General features: G+C 40.4%; 2 protein-coding genes across 2 annotated transcripts; one reads left to right on the top strand and one right to left on the bottom strand.

The window, feature by feature from the left end:
* Nucleotides 1–1,474: 1,474 nt before the first annotated feature.
* On the bottom strand, nt 1,475–10,485 carry morn5 (MORN repeat containing 5). The gene is given in 5 exon segments (XM_076105195.1): nt 1,475–1,593; nt 7,776–7,904; nt 8,324–8,438; nt 10,137–10,284; nt 10,390–10,485. Coding segments are annotated over 5 exon segments (558 nt in total). The 5' UTR covers nt 10,437–10,485.
* Nucleotides 10,486–10,766: 281 nt separating this feature from the next.
* Nucleotides 10,767–16,421, top strand: ndufa8 (NADH:ubiquinone oxidoreductase subunit A8). The gene is made up of 4 exons (XM_076089688.1): nt 10,767–10,953; nt 12,174–12,337; nt 14,624–14,789; nt 15,894–16,421. Exons 1-4 carry the CDS (start codon nt 10,903–10,905, stop codon nt 16,029–16,031), a joined length of 519 nt encoding a protein of 172 aa, XP_075945803.1. The 5' UTR covers nt 10,767–10,902; the 3' UTR covers nt 16,032–16,421.
* The last annotated feature ends 278 nt before the right edge of the window (nt 16,422–16,699 follow it).

The following is a 16,699-nucleotide window of genomic DNA, read 5'->3' as shown; positions in this document are numbered from 1 at the left end:
ACAGACTGGGGTTGTACATAGTAAGACGTGTGTGTGTGTGTGTGTGTGTGTGTGTGCGCGTGTGTGTATTGGCAGGGGTAGAGAGTGTGCATCTGTATTTTAGTGCCATGGCCATTGTGTGAAGAACAGGATCCAACAAGACCTCAGTGTCCTTGTATTTATTGAGATGGTAAATCCCTGTAAAGCACTTTTTTTCCTCTGAAATTGTTTTGTTTTGTTAAAAAACATGAAACGAAAATTCAACAAAAAAGTTTATTTGATAGACTGTGCATCATAAATGTTTTGTGTACTAAAATGCAATAAAATAGAATGTGATATTTTTGTGGTTTTGAATCATTTGTGAGGATAAATGAAGGAAGCAATTATTCACTTTTATTTCCCAAAACATGTGTGGCACAAAGCAAAGAACATGTGAGGCACCAAGATTAAATTAGGCTCAATTGGATAGGATATTTCAAATGACAAAGATACAAATTAAATAAATAAATATTAAGTAATTGTATTTTCCATGTGTTCTGTAATCATGCATGCTGTTTAGTTCTTTGGTTGTGTTGTTTCCTCCTATTTTTGTGGATAGATATGTTCATCCTAGTGTGTGTGTGTGTGTGCGTGTGTGTGTGTGTGCGTGTGTGTCTGTGTGAGAGAGAGAGAGAGATATTGTGAGTTGCATTTTTTTGTGTGATGGTGTATTTGCCATGAAGCAGAAAGGGTGCATCGTGGAAGATTCTGTTTGTGAAAATAACTGCTGATTTTAAAATACTTGACGTCATATTCATTTTATTTACATCCTCTACAGACAGTTTATTTTGATTAAATGTTAAAGGGAGTAAATGACCATCAAATAAGTATATTTTGTAATGTGTTGTTTAGGAGACAACACTTTTCACTGCGACGTGAAGCCTAAATTGATATAATCTTATATACTGACATACCTCCATTATATTATTTTGTATATTATTTATATCTTTGCATGCAGGAACACCTATTGTCAGGATTTGAATGTGCAATAGATATAATCAAAAGATATTCCTGTCTGGGATCATAACAACTTGTTTTGGACAGTTGGTATTTGACTTTTCACCCCACGGAAAGTGATATTCAGTCATAAATGCTTCTTAGTAGACCTGCTGATGACATCAGATGGAATTAATATAAATATAGTATGTTTGCACAACCAACAACTTAACTCAAAACAACATATAGTACATTTAAAATGATCAGTTTCATATGTTGCTTGTGCATATTGCGTTTGAAAGTAGTCTAAAACACACACATGGAAATAAAGATGAATGCACTGACAGGCACAACTTCTACAATATACTGTATATAAGGAGGATTTCTGAAAAAGAAGGTAAATAATCACAACATAAAAAATACAGTATGAACCTAACCTTTTGTTTTTTAATTCATTTTATACATCTTAAACAAATACATGTAAAACAAAAGCAGTTTTAATAAGCTATTCATAAACGCCTCAGTTGATTTTGCTGGTCTCTTCCGGTCCAGTTGCAACAGACTTTTCACGATCAACGCCAACAACCTCGTCCCAAGCTTTGCGACAGGTCCGCACAATCCACTCATGGTCGGAGTCAACTGTTGGAAAGATTTAAATTTAAATTGCTTTGATGTGTGTTAATAGTAATGGAAACAAAGTATGGAGTGTATATATATATATATATATATATATTGTATGTATATATATATATATATACACATTTTCTTAACAGCACAGTTAACAGTGTTTAACACCCATGATTAAATGAGAATAACAATACAAACCACAGATTGAGGTGTGAAGGTAAAGCGTTTAATTGAAAAACTCCAATAACCAGTAGCCTGCATAATTAAACCACAGGTCATTCTGTGTGTGAGGCTGCAACGGTGAAGTGCCATTCAAGTCTCGGGTAAATTTGTCAAATCAAGATAAGCCTGACAATTACGAGAAAATAACTTCTCAGAGCCACTTCAGACACCAATAAATAATAACCCCCAAAAAGTGGACGCCAATTTTTTTTAAACCGAAACGACTGCCAGAGGAGCTGATAATAAACCAGTTTTTCATTGTTAAAACTGAAATGAGTAGCTAATTGCGGGGGAAGTGAGCTTTTCTCTGGAGCGCACGCAGCTGCACGCACTTGAGCGGCGCGCGGGCCTCACCCCCCAGGTTCCACTGCGCGCGGGGCTCCATTGTACTGGGGGGAGCAGGTCTGCAGCTCTCGGACTGATTGTGTGTAATTGCCAGGCGTCAACACCAACAGCCACTTCAAGTATAAAACGGCCCGCTCCTCTCTTTCTCTGGGCCTGTCTCTCCTCTCTACCTGGTTCTGATCGGGAGGTCAATTGAACGTATACCGGACACGCGGACAGCTGCCACGCAAAAACAGTCTTTGTAACGCATTTGAGAAGGTAATTATTGAAGCCTATACATCGTTACGTTTCGACTGACCTCAATTAGCCACAAACCACAACCTTCCCTAATGATAATTAGATTGGGGGCATTTTCATATTTGCTGTAATTCTGCCCTCTTGAGTATATAGCAGCGTTTATCTCAGGATTTATGACATATGTAATTGGTACCGTGGGTTATTTGAGGGCACAGGTGGCTGGTATTTGTAGGTAATTTCCTGCAATCCGAGGACAGCAGGACATTTTTGTGATTTAGCAGTTTTTGCAAGTCAATACATTTAATTTATAGACCGATGACTCTTCATCTTTTCTGTGATTAGGGATATTGCAGTTAGACTGATAAAAACAGAAAAAAACATCAAGTCATATTTTGGTTCTCTCAAGTAATGACACTGTCACATTTGTAGGGCAAATTTCAGAGAAATTATTAACCTTAATCGTCAATGGAGTGCAGCACACTACACACTTGTTTTTGAAACCGTTTGCCGGTTGATATCCATCTCGACTGCAACAACCTGCATGGACGACCTTTTTTTGCAACGTACACAGGAGAGAGAGTGTGGAAGCGATAATGGCACCTTGTTAACGTCTGTTTATCTTAATCCTTAAAATACACTCGGAGGGAAAAGTGTTTCCTTCCAGCCTAATGCTTGCGAATTAACACACGCACACACACACACACAGACACACTTAAGAAAAAAAAATCTGCTTTCTTGTACCTTTAGATATTTGCATAAAACATGATTGCATTCTGCTGGATATGGTATTAGTATAAAGAGAAAAAAAGGAGAGCTATGACACTGTCACACTCTGAACCTGGTTCACCGACAGTGACACAGAGTTATATGTGATGTATGTAAGCACATTTTGTGGTTTCTGAGTTCAGGCACCACAGTGAAATCACACTTATCTGAATGTGAAAGCTCAAATAAACATTCAAATATGTCTGTCTCCAATTCAATGTCTCAATGACATCACAGAAAACAGCGGCGGTCTTCCAGTTTCTTTAGCTTTGAAAGAGAGATACTGATCTTCAAGAATATTAATCCATCTGTCACAGCTCACAGGATTAACATGTGAATCCTGTTTCATTGGGGATTTCTTTTTTGTTTTGGTTCCAAGATTTAAAAAAATGAGAGTTTGAGGAAAGGCAGCGTGAGGATATCTTCCATTCCCTAAAGGGCCTCGGCTGATTTTATCTTCTGTGAAACACCTCCACTGGACGGGGACAAAGGGAGGGGCCGTGGTTTGGTCACCAGAGGTGTTTTCCTTGGCAGTGGAATGTTTTCTGAGTGGAACTCTTTCTGTGCGGGGTTTCAAAGGGAAGCGGTTATTCCAGAAACAGGAAAGTGCTACAAACAACATGGCAACACATGGCCCCTGCTGGAGCTGCCGCCGCCGCCGCTGCAACCGCAGACCTTTGCCAAGAGAGAACACACACGACTGACTGTGTGTGTGTGTGTGTGTGTGTGCGTGTGTTTGTTTGTAATAACAGAACAAATCAGTACGTGGTGGAGATTTGATTGTGCAGATGTGGCCTATGCATCTTTTCCTCTCATTCTTTTTTAATTGCAGTTTTATGCATCTATGTTTTGTATTCTACCTTCAAACTTGAGTAACAATCTTCATCAGCAATGACAAATTAAGTACAATTATGTGTCTGGAGGTTTGGGATAAAAAAATAGCCTTTAAGAGTTGTTTGTTGATGATGTGATTTGTGATTCAGGTTTAACAGTAATCGTTTCATTGTGTTGAAATCTGTTGGGTGTATTTTAAGCTGGGCTGGTTAACTATGACACGTGGAGGTGGTTGTAAGTGGAAGCACATGTTTGTTGTAATGATCTCATGACACAATGAACATTCAAATAAAATAAAAAAGTCAGATCATAATTCAAATCTCAAGCATTGAAGAAACAAAGTCTGTGATCCCTGAATGTTCATCTTTCACCACCTGCATTCACTCATCACTGACACACACACACACACACACACACACTGCAATGTCACACACTCTCAAGACATTTCTTTCTTTTTGTCTTCTGTGTATTGCAGAAGGTGTCTTTGTATCCATATGACCCGTTTGACTCCTCGTCTGACAACTTTCTTACAGATGTTCTAAAATCTACTTGGAAGCACCGAGTCCATCATTCAAACCAGGCGAATGCTGTAAACCCAGATGCAACTTGGAATTAAAGATATGAAATCAAGCATGAAGGTGCGAGTGAATGGCACATCTTTCCTTAGATTTAATCAGAAAACAAATGTAACAAAAATATAGGAAGCAATGTCCTTTGTCCGCCCAGTGGGAACGTGTAACTAACGGAGGGCACTTGTCATCAGCTATTGGTTAAAAAGACTGCACCATTTTCTGGTAGAGTAATTTTGGTCGACGCCCAGTGCTATGAGGCAATAACACTCTAATCTGTGTAAATGCTTCCTGGTCCATGCCCAAAACCAATGAGTGAAGTGAAATACATTGGTTTTTAAAGTGCTGAGCAGGCCAGAAAGGGGGTCAAACATCCCATCTTTGTTAGTATTATTTGCGTTACATTCATTCATGTCTCGCTTGAGAATACTTCGACATGTGGAAGAAACCACCGACCCTACAATTATTGGGCCTTTCAGTGATGTGTTTCAGTGATGTAACATTTGAACCCTGTGGATATCATCTGTGATGGGAGGTTCCTAATAATCCCAACTGACACACTTACTCTCACCACCCTCCATTTCCTCCATCGTGCCACATTTCTGCACAGGTCTCCAGTATTCTCGGCACATCGCTCCAAAGAAGCTCCTCGATGACAAGAAATCTGTTCAACTCCAAAATATAATCAATAACCTCTGGGGTAATATCAGCAACAGATCCTATTGTTTTGCTAGCTGGCTCTATGCCAAGGAGGGCTGTTTGTCCAAGTTAGCAACAATAACTAAGGAGGGCAGTTTAAACTAGATATGAGGCCTCCTTGTCCTACATCCACCAGTTTGTAACGGCCACATGGGGAGCTCCTTCCTCTTTCCTTGCTGCAGCAAACGTCCCCTTCTGGGAGGGTGACTCTTCCCCGTGTCCCATCATCCCCGCAGTCCTCATCCTGGGCGGAAGCCATGAGGCAATACATTCTGTTTTCACACCCACTCTGACAAATGTGCCTTCACCTCCAAGGGTTGAAAAATAAATCCATAGCGGATACAGGAGCATTCTTCTCAAGAAACGCGCATCAAGACAGGAGGGAGAGCGCACATACGGTAGTTTGTGTTTGCGATATGTAGCATAAGCCACTTACACATAAACAGTCACGCGCCAATTAAATAGTTCCTGTTGGACTCCATATTTAAAAACAGAGTCAGAGTATTATTGGAGTGTTCAGTTCCGATTCATTTCCATTCCAACTTTCCTCTTCTCTCTTTCTCTCCGTCACTCCACTGATCAATACCAGAGCTGTAATGATGATGAACAACCCGCATCATGGAAAAATCCCAAAACATATTTTTGTCTTCTTGCACATGCACATCTGGCGAGGATGTGGATCTTCTCCTCTGTTTCCTTCTCTCTCTCTCTCCACATATGTTAATGAGATACATGTGCTTTTAAAACTAATCTGTGTTGCAAGTAGCTCATCTGAATGCAAATGGTCTGCCCAAAAATACATTTTTACCTTCGGGAGCTTGTAAGTCATACCTTAAACTTCTGCCAGGAATCATATCTTGACACATTTCTAGATTTGTTAGGTTAAAAACAGCAAGAATCATCACTGCTGCACTGTGTCTGAATTCTTTAAAGATGACAGAACACCAAAATGTTGCCTGATTTGCATGCTTCCTGAATTTCTGCTATTAAAAGCAAAGGGTCATGCACGTTTGTACAACACCCCCATGCATGCATCTGTGATCAAAGCTGTTTGGGCACTGCAGCACGTGTCAGATAAAAACAGTAATGTCAAACACAGCAATAAAACTGGACCAAACCTCGGTGAGCCAAAAGACATGTATTTAGAATGTCATTCATTACCCGCTGCCTAATTCACAACATTGTCCAGTGATGTAAACTCATAGGAGACATGACGAGCAGAGGATGTCAGAATTTGGGAATTCCTATCTGGACACCTGACAGATCACATTCACTTCAAATCAGGAGCTCCAAATCTGGGCACCCGTTCAGTGGAAAAATGTGTCTTGAATTTTCCACTTTTGACAAATAACAAAAAGGGAGAAAAAAAAAAAGTTGCAATAGCCTGAGGAAGCATGCTTATCAGATGACTTGTAGCAATAATCTTCCATCAGTGAATCCAGGGATAATCCATTTAGCATCACTCCATAGGTTCATTGCTATCAAATCTTTCCCATATGGCCAAATGCTTTCAGAGATGCAGTTATTTAAAAAAAAATAAAAAAATGGGCAAAGACAATGGGTCCTGCCTGAGACAAATTCAATACAAGAGCGGTTGCATGTTTCAAAGTATTTTCAGTCAGGCCTTTGCTGTGGTCTCCCTCACTACTAATTTGGCTGATTGTATGTATGACTTTTAACTCTTGAATCTTATTGAGGTTTTGGCCTGAGAGGGCATTACTTTCCTTGAATAATTCAACTATATCAAACAATGAGTGTGGCAGTCTACACTAAGCAGACATTGTCCAGGTATGTGATGATAACGGACGTGCAAACAAACAAACAACCCCAATACATTACATTGTCCACTCTATCCTAGAGCCGTGTTCATGTTCATTTCCGGTAAAGCCCTAAAACAAACCATTCGCTAGACCATAGGTGCAAACTACAGCTCACACTAAAGCAGGCTCTGGAAATACACTGGACTGTTGATCAGTGGCGCTTCTTTATTAAGTTACTATATAAACATATTTAATATACAGCAATCTATCACTGACAAGGGGCTTTTTTTTTTGGACATAAAACTGTGCATACTTAATTTAAATTGGAAATTTCTGTTTGCTCTTGACTTTCATCTTTCTCATTTTCTTTGGCACAAAAGGCTAAGATGCCTGGATATTACTCAACACTCAGATGGAGCCAATTTGGCCTCAAATTAGTGGGGAAAAAGATGTGCGCACACTACAGCGAAGTAAGCCGTGAGAAATGGTGGTACAATTTTGATTATTTGATGTTTTTGAATTTTGAAATTTGAGTTTCATATCTGGTTTGTAGTTCTTTCGTTCACCTGTGAGGTGAACCAGTAAGCCAGTAAGCCAGTAAGCCTCACAAAATATGTCCAAGTTGGAAGGTATCCATTATTTAGTGGCAAAGGATTGTTCAAAGGTAGGGGTTACATGTTAGAGGACACATCTCCGGTAAGCCAGTCACCTTTGGTGTCACAGGGCTAACACAGTGAAAATAACAGGATATTTACTGTCTTACCTGCATTCCTGAGGAATCTGCCAGTGTAGGAAGAGACGACTCTGGTATTGGGGTCATAGAAACCATCCCCACAGTCGTAGCATCCATCAGGAATGACGCGTGGCGGATGAAGATCAGTTAGCTGAGATTCTGTATGAACAAAACAGTTGTTTTGTATTAAACGGCGGTGGTTTACAACTACTAACAAAAGTCCTTATTATTATTATGATGTTGTGTTCAAATCTCAGCCCTTTCTGATGGCTCTAATGTTTCCCCCGAGTTAAAGTGTCATGTGAAATGCTCATACGTTTAAAGTGATGGGAAGTTGATCTATTTGTCAGGTTAGTGATGTATGTAGATCATAGAATCAATGAACGCACTTAGCTGATCTTTTGTTTTTTTGTGGTCTGTACTGTTGAACATATGCTCGTCATTTTAGCGGCTTTGGGTGTGTGTTACTGTTATTATATTTCAAGCTAATTTATGTGAGATGTCTGAGAGTGGGATAGTGAAGAAACCACTGTCATCGGACCGAATGAGCGAATACACAAGCAAGTAAATGAATTTGCAACCTGCAGGTCTGAGTCCGTTGCACCTCTCACTGTAGAAGCGCCTGTCGTATCCATCACAGTAGTCCCAGTCCTTCTCCTGGTACTGCAGACCATCAGCAAAGATCAATGATCCCTTGTGAGGAAGCACAGTGGTGAAATCATCCTCATTCTTCAGCCATAGACTTCGATGGGTCAGATCACCCAAATTACAAAAGAAAGAAAAATGTCACTTACCTCTATGGTGTGTTGCCATGAAGATCGCTTCAATGTTATGTGCCACAATGTCATGATATTTACATCTTCCACCACCCTTATACAATGGAGTTTCATTTGTGCTCCTCAAAGAAAAATACACACTCAACAGGCGAAACAAACACGTTTTCTTTGGGGCTGTGTCTTTGGCAAAAAGTAGCTCCTGTGAAAACTGTTAAAAGAAAGGTCTGGGGGTTATCCTGTCCCACGTACCCCAGACATGGTTTCTGGAGAGATAAGTTGCTGTTGAGGTTTTCAAATGTTTCTTCTCAGGGCTTTAAGCACCACAAAATAATTGAAATGTTCTTCCATTGTCTTTGGGTTAAAGGCGGAAATCTTAGAGATTGATATCTCAAAACCTCAGCAGATAAAACCCAAACTGTCTGCATAGATATAAACCACTAGGGGAAAGTGGAAAAATATGTCCTTTGGGCAAAGTGTGTATGTGCGTGCATGTTTTTCTGAGGAATGAAATAACTGTTCAGTAATTTTGCAAAATGTGGACGCATGACAACATTTTCACTTATCATTTGCAATCATGAAAATGGCATTATTTCTTGTACAACATGTACATTTTTAGGTGCTTATTCGCCGGGGCATCGAGAAGGCCCACGTTAAGGGGGTGCATTTGTAATTTTGACAACTGGTGTGATAACACACACTATAGATTCAGCGTTGTCTTTTCTATATAGACCTTTCTCACAGCAGACGTTTAGACTGGTCATTGCAGGAGATGCACAAGTTTAGGTTATGACATCAATGATGCTACAGCTCCACTGAAGTGTCCTATCACCCCATATCAGTGAGCCAGCATGCACAGTATAGCGGGGCCCTGGAACACCTGTGGAACTCAGCCTTGATCATTGTTATTCATGACACCTGTGCTTTTCCTGCTGTACGCGTCAATATGTCTGCAGTAAAAAAAAAAAGTTCAGTTAACTTGTATGAGTCATTGAATTTTTACTGGTAATCTTATTTTTGTTGTATTTTAGAGCACTGTTTGACAAAGCAAATAATCAACCGATGACCGGAAGTTACCATATTTGGAATGCGGAGGAGTGACGTAGGGCATGTACCGTTTTCTGGTCTATTTGACTCTAAATAGGACCATCATTTGTAAAATGAACATCATGCTGTATTGAAGAAGATATGAAACTAGCGATTGAGACCATAAACTCAAGTGCAAGTTTCCTATAAGCTACCAGATATAGTTTCCAGTCTGTTTAGGTCTGTTTTGATTGGAAGTAGGTTTTATTGAACTGACATGGATGCAAGTGCAGAGTAGTCTGGGTCACGGTTAGTCATGGTTCAGAACTGCTATCGTTTCAAATGACCTGCAACTGAAATGATGATAATAATTGGAGTGATCGCTGTTGTGGCAAAAGCCCATGAAGGATTGCATCAGAGGAGAAGTGAAGTGAAAAACAGGAGAGAAACCTAATAACTACGACAATAATGGTGAGTGATTGCTAAAAGGGACCAGATGTAATATCAACTATAACCAATGTGAAACACACAGTCATGCATGTGGATGCATATATTCTGACATGTACACACACACACACACACTACTCCTCACCTGTTTAGCTTTGCCGTTTTCCCAGGTGGCCTCATATTTATTTCCATTTGGAAAGTGTAGCACTCCTTTGCCATGAAACATCCCCTCTTTCATCTCTCCCACATACTTGCTCTCTGTGGGAAACGTGTACTCTCCTTTTCCATCCATCCTGAGGTAGAGAAGAGGTGGTCACATAGCAAAGGTAAACTGAATCAACCATGTTTCATATAATTGGTTATCCTGCCGTCTTTAGGGTCATGAAAAATACACTTACTTGCCATTTTTTGCCTCTCCTTTATAAGCGCTTCCGATGAGCTCCATTACTACATTTACTTGCAAGCTTCTTCTCAAAATAAACAAACAAGCACAAAAAACTGCTTTATCAACTGGGCGATACCGTACAATGGCTAAGTGTCATCTCACCATGGCAACAGAGCACCAGAGGAAGCTTACGTCATAAACTGGTCAGCGTGAAGAGCAATGAATCGTTTGTCACAGTTTATCATTTTAACCATTTCCATTTATAGCAAAAGAGACAACACAACTAACAAATTGATCAAACTTTCACAGTTTACATGGATGTAAGTGCGCATGCGCATGCGTCTCCCAGCTTTGTCCGCGCACTCGATTGCGTCATCAGAACGCGCCTCCGAGCTGACTGCGGTACCCAACCAAACTGACCTTCCTTCTCGCGGCCTCGTCGTCGCTCGTCCTGGAGTCAGACGAGGACCTTGAATGTTTTGCGTTTAAACTTCTGTGTTTTGTTTCATTGTACACACACACAGCCATGTCCACAACGCTGGACGTCCCGTCACAGGAGGAGCTGAAGGTGGACGAGGTGAGCGGCGGTTATTTTCTTTAAGCTTGACTGGAAATCATAGCATCGGCAGAACATGCTAGCTAACTAGCCGCTTGCTAACTTAACCTGCTGTCTGGTTCAAAACAGGCTCAGTAGTCCATAACGTTTGCCACCGGTGTTACCTGCCTTTGCAATGCTGAGAGTTAGTCGGATAATCTAAATGTATAATGAATCCACCAGCATTCATATCTGAATGCAACTAGCGAATGTCCCGATATCTATGTTGACAACACTAGCAGCATTTTTTCGCAGTCTTTAAAGCCCGCTTTATAGAGCTCCTATATAATTCCTTATGGTCACAGTAACTTTACAATGTCTGCCTCTAAACAAAGCTGGCCGGTTTGTGTCGGCAGCAGTGTTATTTGACACATTGATCTTGTCCTTGGAAGTCAGGTGTTAGCTGGCAGCACCTTGTTGTCTTCCAACACTAATAAGGGAACATCACAGATCTAATAAACACAATTCGTGCATGTAAGCTACAAGTTTCTTTTAAATTCAATATATTTAGAATTGCACTGTATTCGATGCTATTACCTCCCCACTCGTAAACCTTATGCTATTGTGTTATTGTACATGTGAAGTGGTGTTGTATAGCCAAGGACATAATACATTGTTTTACTTTAGCTAGCTTTAATGCATTTAATTGCATTCACACATTCTCAATATTGATTATCGTGTGTGAGACTAGACTTTGGTTAAAGTACAGGATGAATTTTGTAAAACATTTCCATCATATCTGTCCTGAAATTCCCATCAGAGGTCAACACAATACATGCACCTGACAACACTCTTGTAGTTATTAAATAATTTAAAGAGATGCTGGACAGAATTATATATGGTTGTCCTCCAAGAAATAGCTCAGACCTCATAGCTGCCTCTTTCATAACGGTCTATTTTTCATTGTTGTTGTTCTAAATACACAAGTTAAACAATAAATACAACAAAGCAGGCTCTATGCAAAATTTTAAAAGGTGCACTTTTCACTATTTTAGCTAGCCTAGCTGTTTAGCTGCAGTCTCTGAACTGGATGAACATTACATTGATCCCCAATATTCAAATCAAACACATTCTTTCAGCTCTTTTAATGGGGTCACTAATATCAACACATGTCAGGATAATAATCCTGTCTCTCAGAAAAATGTCTTAAAATGACTTCATGTATCTACTATCTACTATAACTATTATCTGTTTCTGTCCAGATCAATGTCTCCTCTGCGGTGCTTAAGGCTGCTGCCCACCATTATGGCTCCCAGTGTGACAAAGCCAACAAGGAGTTCATGCTCTGCCGCTGGGAGGAGAAGGACCCCAGAAAGTGTCTAGAAGAAGGGAGGAAAGTCAACGAGTGTGCACTCAACTTCTTCAGGTAACTCTCACCCAGGCTTTACGAACCTCACGGTTCGGTTCGGATCACGGTTCTTGTGTCACGGTTCGGATAATTTTTCGGATCAACAAAGTAAAGTGGAGGAGACAAATATAATTTTACTTTCCATTTATTAATTAAAGAACTTCAAGAACACTTAAAGAAAAGAACTTTGGGCTATAGTCTGACATAAAAACAAAAATATTGAAGATGTCCAATTTGAAACAAAATGAAATAAATAAATAAAACATTCAAATATACTCAATTCTGTTAAGTTTAAGTGCAACATGAGGTATGTTGATACCCTCGTCCTTTGATCAATATTGAAAGAAAGAAACAGCCAGTGAGCTAGCTTACACTGTTTCAACTGAACTGCTCGGCAACAACTTGGGTCTATGTTTACTTCCTGTCAGGTTATGTCATTCAAATACACAATAATGTTTACCATTACTGTGACATTGTTTTCAAAAAGATGAGAATATCTCCATTGTCTGGGGAGAGGGTAGACCTTTCTGTAGTGATATTACTATTGGGCCTGTCTAGCTTCCACTCTACTGCTTCTGTCAGCACCTGCCCCAGGTGTGTGTCTGTGTGACCGGACTATGAATCTCCACTCCGCCGTGGTGAAAGCAGTCTCTACAGTCTTTTCCTTTTCATAGAGGTCTGGAACAAGCTTCACACTGAAGTGAGTGCGTGAGGGGATTTCGTAGCGTGGCTCAAGCATTTTAACCAGATTTTGAAATCCTTTGTTTTCCACAACGGAGTGTCCCCCGTCGCTGACAGACGGGATGGTCTCTTCATACGTGTGGACATGCCGATGTATTGCCGGTGTCGTGTGTCTTTCTCTTTAAATAATGCCTACATACCGTAACGGTTTCGTCCACCACCCTTATCCGTCATAAGTTACAGGGAAGACAAAATGCTCCCAAACTTGCGACTTAAATGACGCCGGGGCTTCTGACGTTCCTCCGCTCGCCATGACTTCCGCCGTTAAATGCTTTTAACCTGCGCCGTTTACGTGAACACACTACTGCTTTATATCTGTTCACTGACGCTCTGCATTGATATTCGGGGACTTGTTACTTGAAAAGGAACAGCAGCAGTAAAACTTTATTACACGCTGTGATGATTAAACTGTAAAAAAAAAAATACTCAATTGCAAAAACTTATTGCATGAGGATATGATGGTATCTCCATGCCCTTTTTATGGTGAGTTTATGCCTCATGCCATGACCAAACTGAATGTATAACAAGGAGAAATACCCACAACATTTCTAGTCAAACTTTAAATAACTTTTCTGGGATGTTGCCAGTGTTTCTAAAGTTATTTTCCATTGAGTAAGTTACTGTGTTGCAGTGCTTATCTTAAAGCTTTGTGATAATGTTATCCTATCGAGTCAGTATTTATTCCCACAAAGCTTTTTCCATAATTATCTTCACTGTACTATATATGAACTTTTAATTTTATACAAATCTAATGATTGTTTTTTCTGCATTTTTTTGTTATTGAATGAGAGAAAGTCTCTAAATAAATGCTTTTAATATTGAAATTAAAGAAAAAATAAATCAAGTAGCGACAACACCTTTATGTAATTTCTCTGTGCTATTTTATTTTATTAAACAATGATCTAAAGAAGAAAAGGGTTCATTTTCAAACATGAACGAGTTCAGTCCAGAGTTTATTGTGTCTATAAAACTGCCCTCGAGGGCTATTAGGGGAAGTGGTCTGGGGTTCCTCACTCTCAACTGCTGCGTCTGTGTTTACTGAACGTTTTGCACTGCGCTTTGCCTAAATCCTGATCTGATGCCCATGCAGCAACTCAGATGCTTTTATGTGTGTGTGTGTGTGTGTCTGCCTGCCTGTCTGTCTAAAACAGATTGTGTTTCTGGTTCTCTAAAACACATGACCTCTCATTTTAAAGCCGAAACAAACAACCGACACTCTGACCCCAAAGATAAACTGAGAGTTACTGTGAAAGAGCAACACCTATAATTATTATAATGAGGAAAGATTTGAAAAAAAAGCTGTAATTGCGCCCGGGACCTGGTTTGATTCTTAGCTGCTTCTGGCAACTGCCAGCAAACTTTAGAAGAACTTAATTCACTCGATCAGTTAAGAAAGTTCTTCTTATGGAGACCTTCAAATGTTTTTGTCATAATCCTCAATTTGTTTAAAGTCTTTGACATGAGTGAAGTGTGACTTTTCATTCGTTTTTGGACTATTACCCCAAAAATATTTATTTATTTATACCCATTTTATTCTGATTCTGTTTGCACTCTTCCTCGTAGGCAAATCAAGGGCAGCTGTGCCGAGTCCTTCACGGAGTACTGGACCTGTCTGGATTATTCAAACTTGGCGGAACTGCGGCACTGCCGTAAGCAGCAGCAGGCCTTCGACGGCTGCGCCCTCGATAAGCTGGGGTGGCAGAGGCCCGAGCTGGGAGACCTGTCTAAGGTGAGCCATACGAGGGATTGGCTGCATTCACAATGGGAGCAGCTCGCTTGATGGGCTCTATTCTGGCTGATTATGGGCTGTGCAAGAGTCTCTGATTGCGTCTGCGTCGTGGTGTCATTCGGCTGTAGTTCTGAGCAGACAAATCACGCATTTTGTGTTGCTTTTTTTTTTCTTTTCATAAAATTGCCATTTTTAAAGGGCTTCCATAACATGCTGGCAGCAACTAATTAGGTAGCAGCAGTCAAAACAAGACTGATTTTGACAATAGCTTTTTATGACGTTTATTTCTGTCGTCTTTGAAAAGACATGTGGACAAACCTGGGAGGGTGTGAATGGCTGCAATCAACTTTCAGGCCATTCTGCATTTGCCAAACAGAACTGTCGTTCATGGAACCACGTCACATGAGCAGGAAACAAAAGAACAAACTTTTGACTTGATGTCACTTAGAAAAATGTCCAGGTTCACTGTCCACCAAGTTTCTCTGGTTGGTCAGCTATACAACAAATTCAAAGACTTGTGTTTGAGATGGCGGAGACCAGAGCATGTCAGGAACGGAGGAAAAGAGTAAAGGAAGGACAGACCTGACAAAGAAGTCGCACACAAAGTGCAAAGTAGGGAAAACGCAGGCGAAAGGATGAAAGAGGCTGTAAATCATGATGTAAGGGAAAAGTCTTTTTGCTCATTCTTTGTTTTTACCAAAATGTTACAATTCCCTTCCATGAACAAGCACACCGTGAAAGGGTTAAAGTTTTAAGACGGAAACCCGGATGATGACAGAGACCTGTCGATCATAAGGTAGCCATGTCCTAAACCTAAAGCATACATGTCCTCTAAATGGGACCATCATTTACTAAATGAACATCCTGTTGTATTGAAGAAGACTTGAAACTATTGATTGACACCAGTTAAGAATGCTCACTAAGGTAATACATCAAGTGAGAAGTAGGATCATTTTCTCATAGACTTCATTTAATCAGCCGTCTTTTGCAACCAGAGGAGTTTCCCCCTAATGGCTGGTAGAAGTTTAAAGTCTAAAGAAGAATTTTGGACCGTTTACACTGACTTCAATGAAGCCCGTGACGCATGTGTCTTTTTTTTCGTAGGTGACCAAAGTGGAGACCCAGCGGGCCCTCCCCGAGAACCCCTACCAGTCTAGACCACGTCCTGAAGCCAACCCAGCCATTGAGGGTAAACTGGAGCCTTCCAAACATGGCAGTAGGTTATTCTTCTGGAGCTGGTGAGGCAGCGCCAGAAAGTCAGTCACCTTCCCAAGCCATGGGCTCTGTCCAAAAACATCTAGACCACGTGTGATCAATGATACATCAGCATTACTTCAAAAGGTTTACATCTCTCTGGTGCAGACGGCAGGAACACGGATGCTGGTTTTGCCACCTTTTATAAATGTGTAAGGTCCGCGGGTTGGTTTTGGACAGAGCTTATGTCCTAACAGTCTCTTCATCAGCTGTACCTCCAGCATCGTCAAACAGTGTGATAAAGGAAGGAAGGAAAGATGGATGATTGTGTTAACAACGTCCATGAATACAGCTTTCGTGACCACTTCTGTAAATGTAATGAGTGAACCAATGCAACATGCTGTTATTGTTGTCAAATAATAAAAAGATAAATTATAATTCTGGATTTTAATGTCTTTATTGATCTATTGAAGACTCGGATGCCTTAAAAAACTTGTAAATGTACGTCAGAAAGATCAGCTATTTAGAGGTCTTGTGTTGCCAGACACAGTTCCTTCAATATCTGCAAATTGTAGGCAACACCGCCGTGTTTGCACATCTGTGTTTTGTCAGAGTGTGTATTGTCAGACTTATGACGGGTGAGGTTGGAGGTCAAGGTTCAGGGTCACTACCTGCAGCCAGAGAGAGCAGCTTCAGCTTCCTATTCTTCCTCCCAG

Source organism: Anarhichas minor, unplaced genomic scaffold, assembly GCF_050575085.1.
Source record: "Anarhichas minor isolate MPS153535 unplaced genomic scaffold, ASM5057508v1 ptg000002l, whole genome shotgun sequence".
In the NCBI taxonomy this organism is placed as follows: Eukaryota; Metazoa; Chordata; class Actinopteri; order Perciformes; family Anarhichadidae; genus Anarhichas; species Anarhichas minor.
The sequence above is the reverse complement of the archived record's forward strand: the minus strand, read 5'-3'. Positions and strand labels throughout refer to the sequence as shown.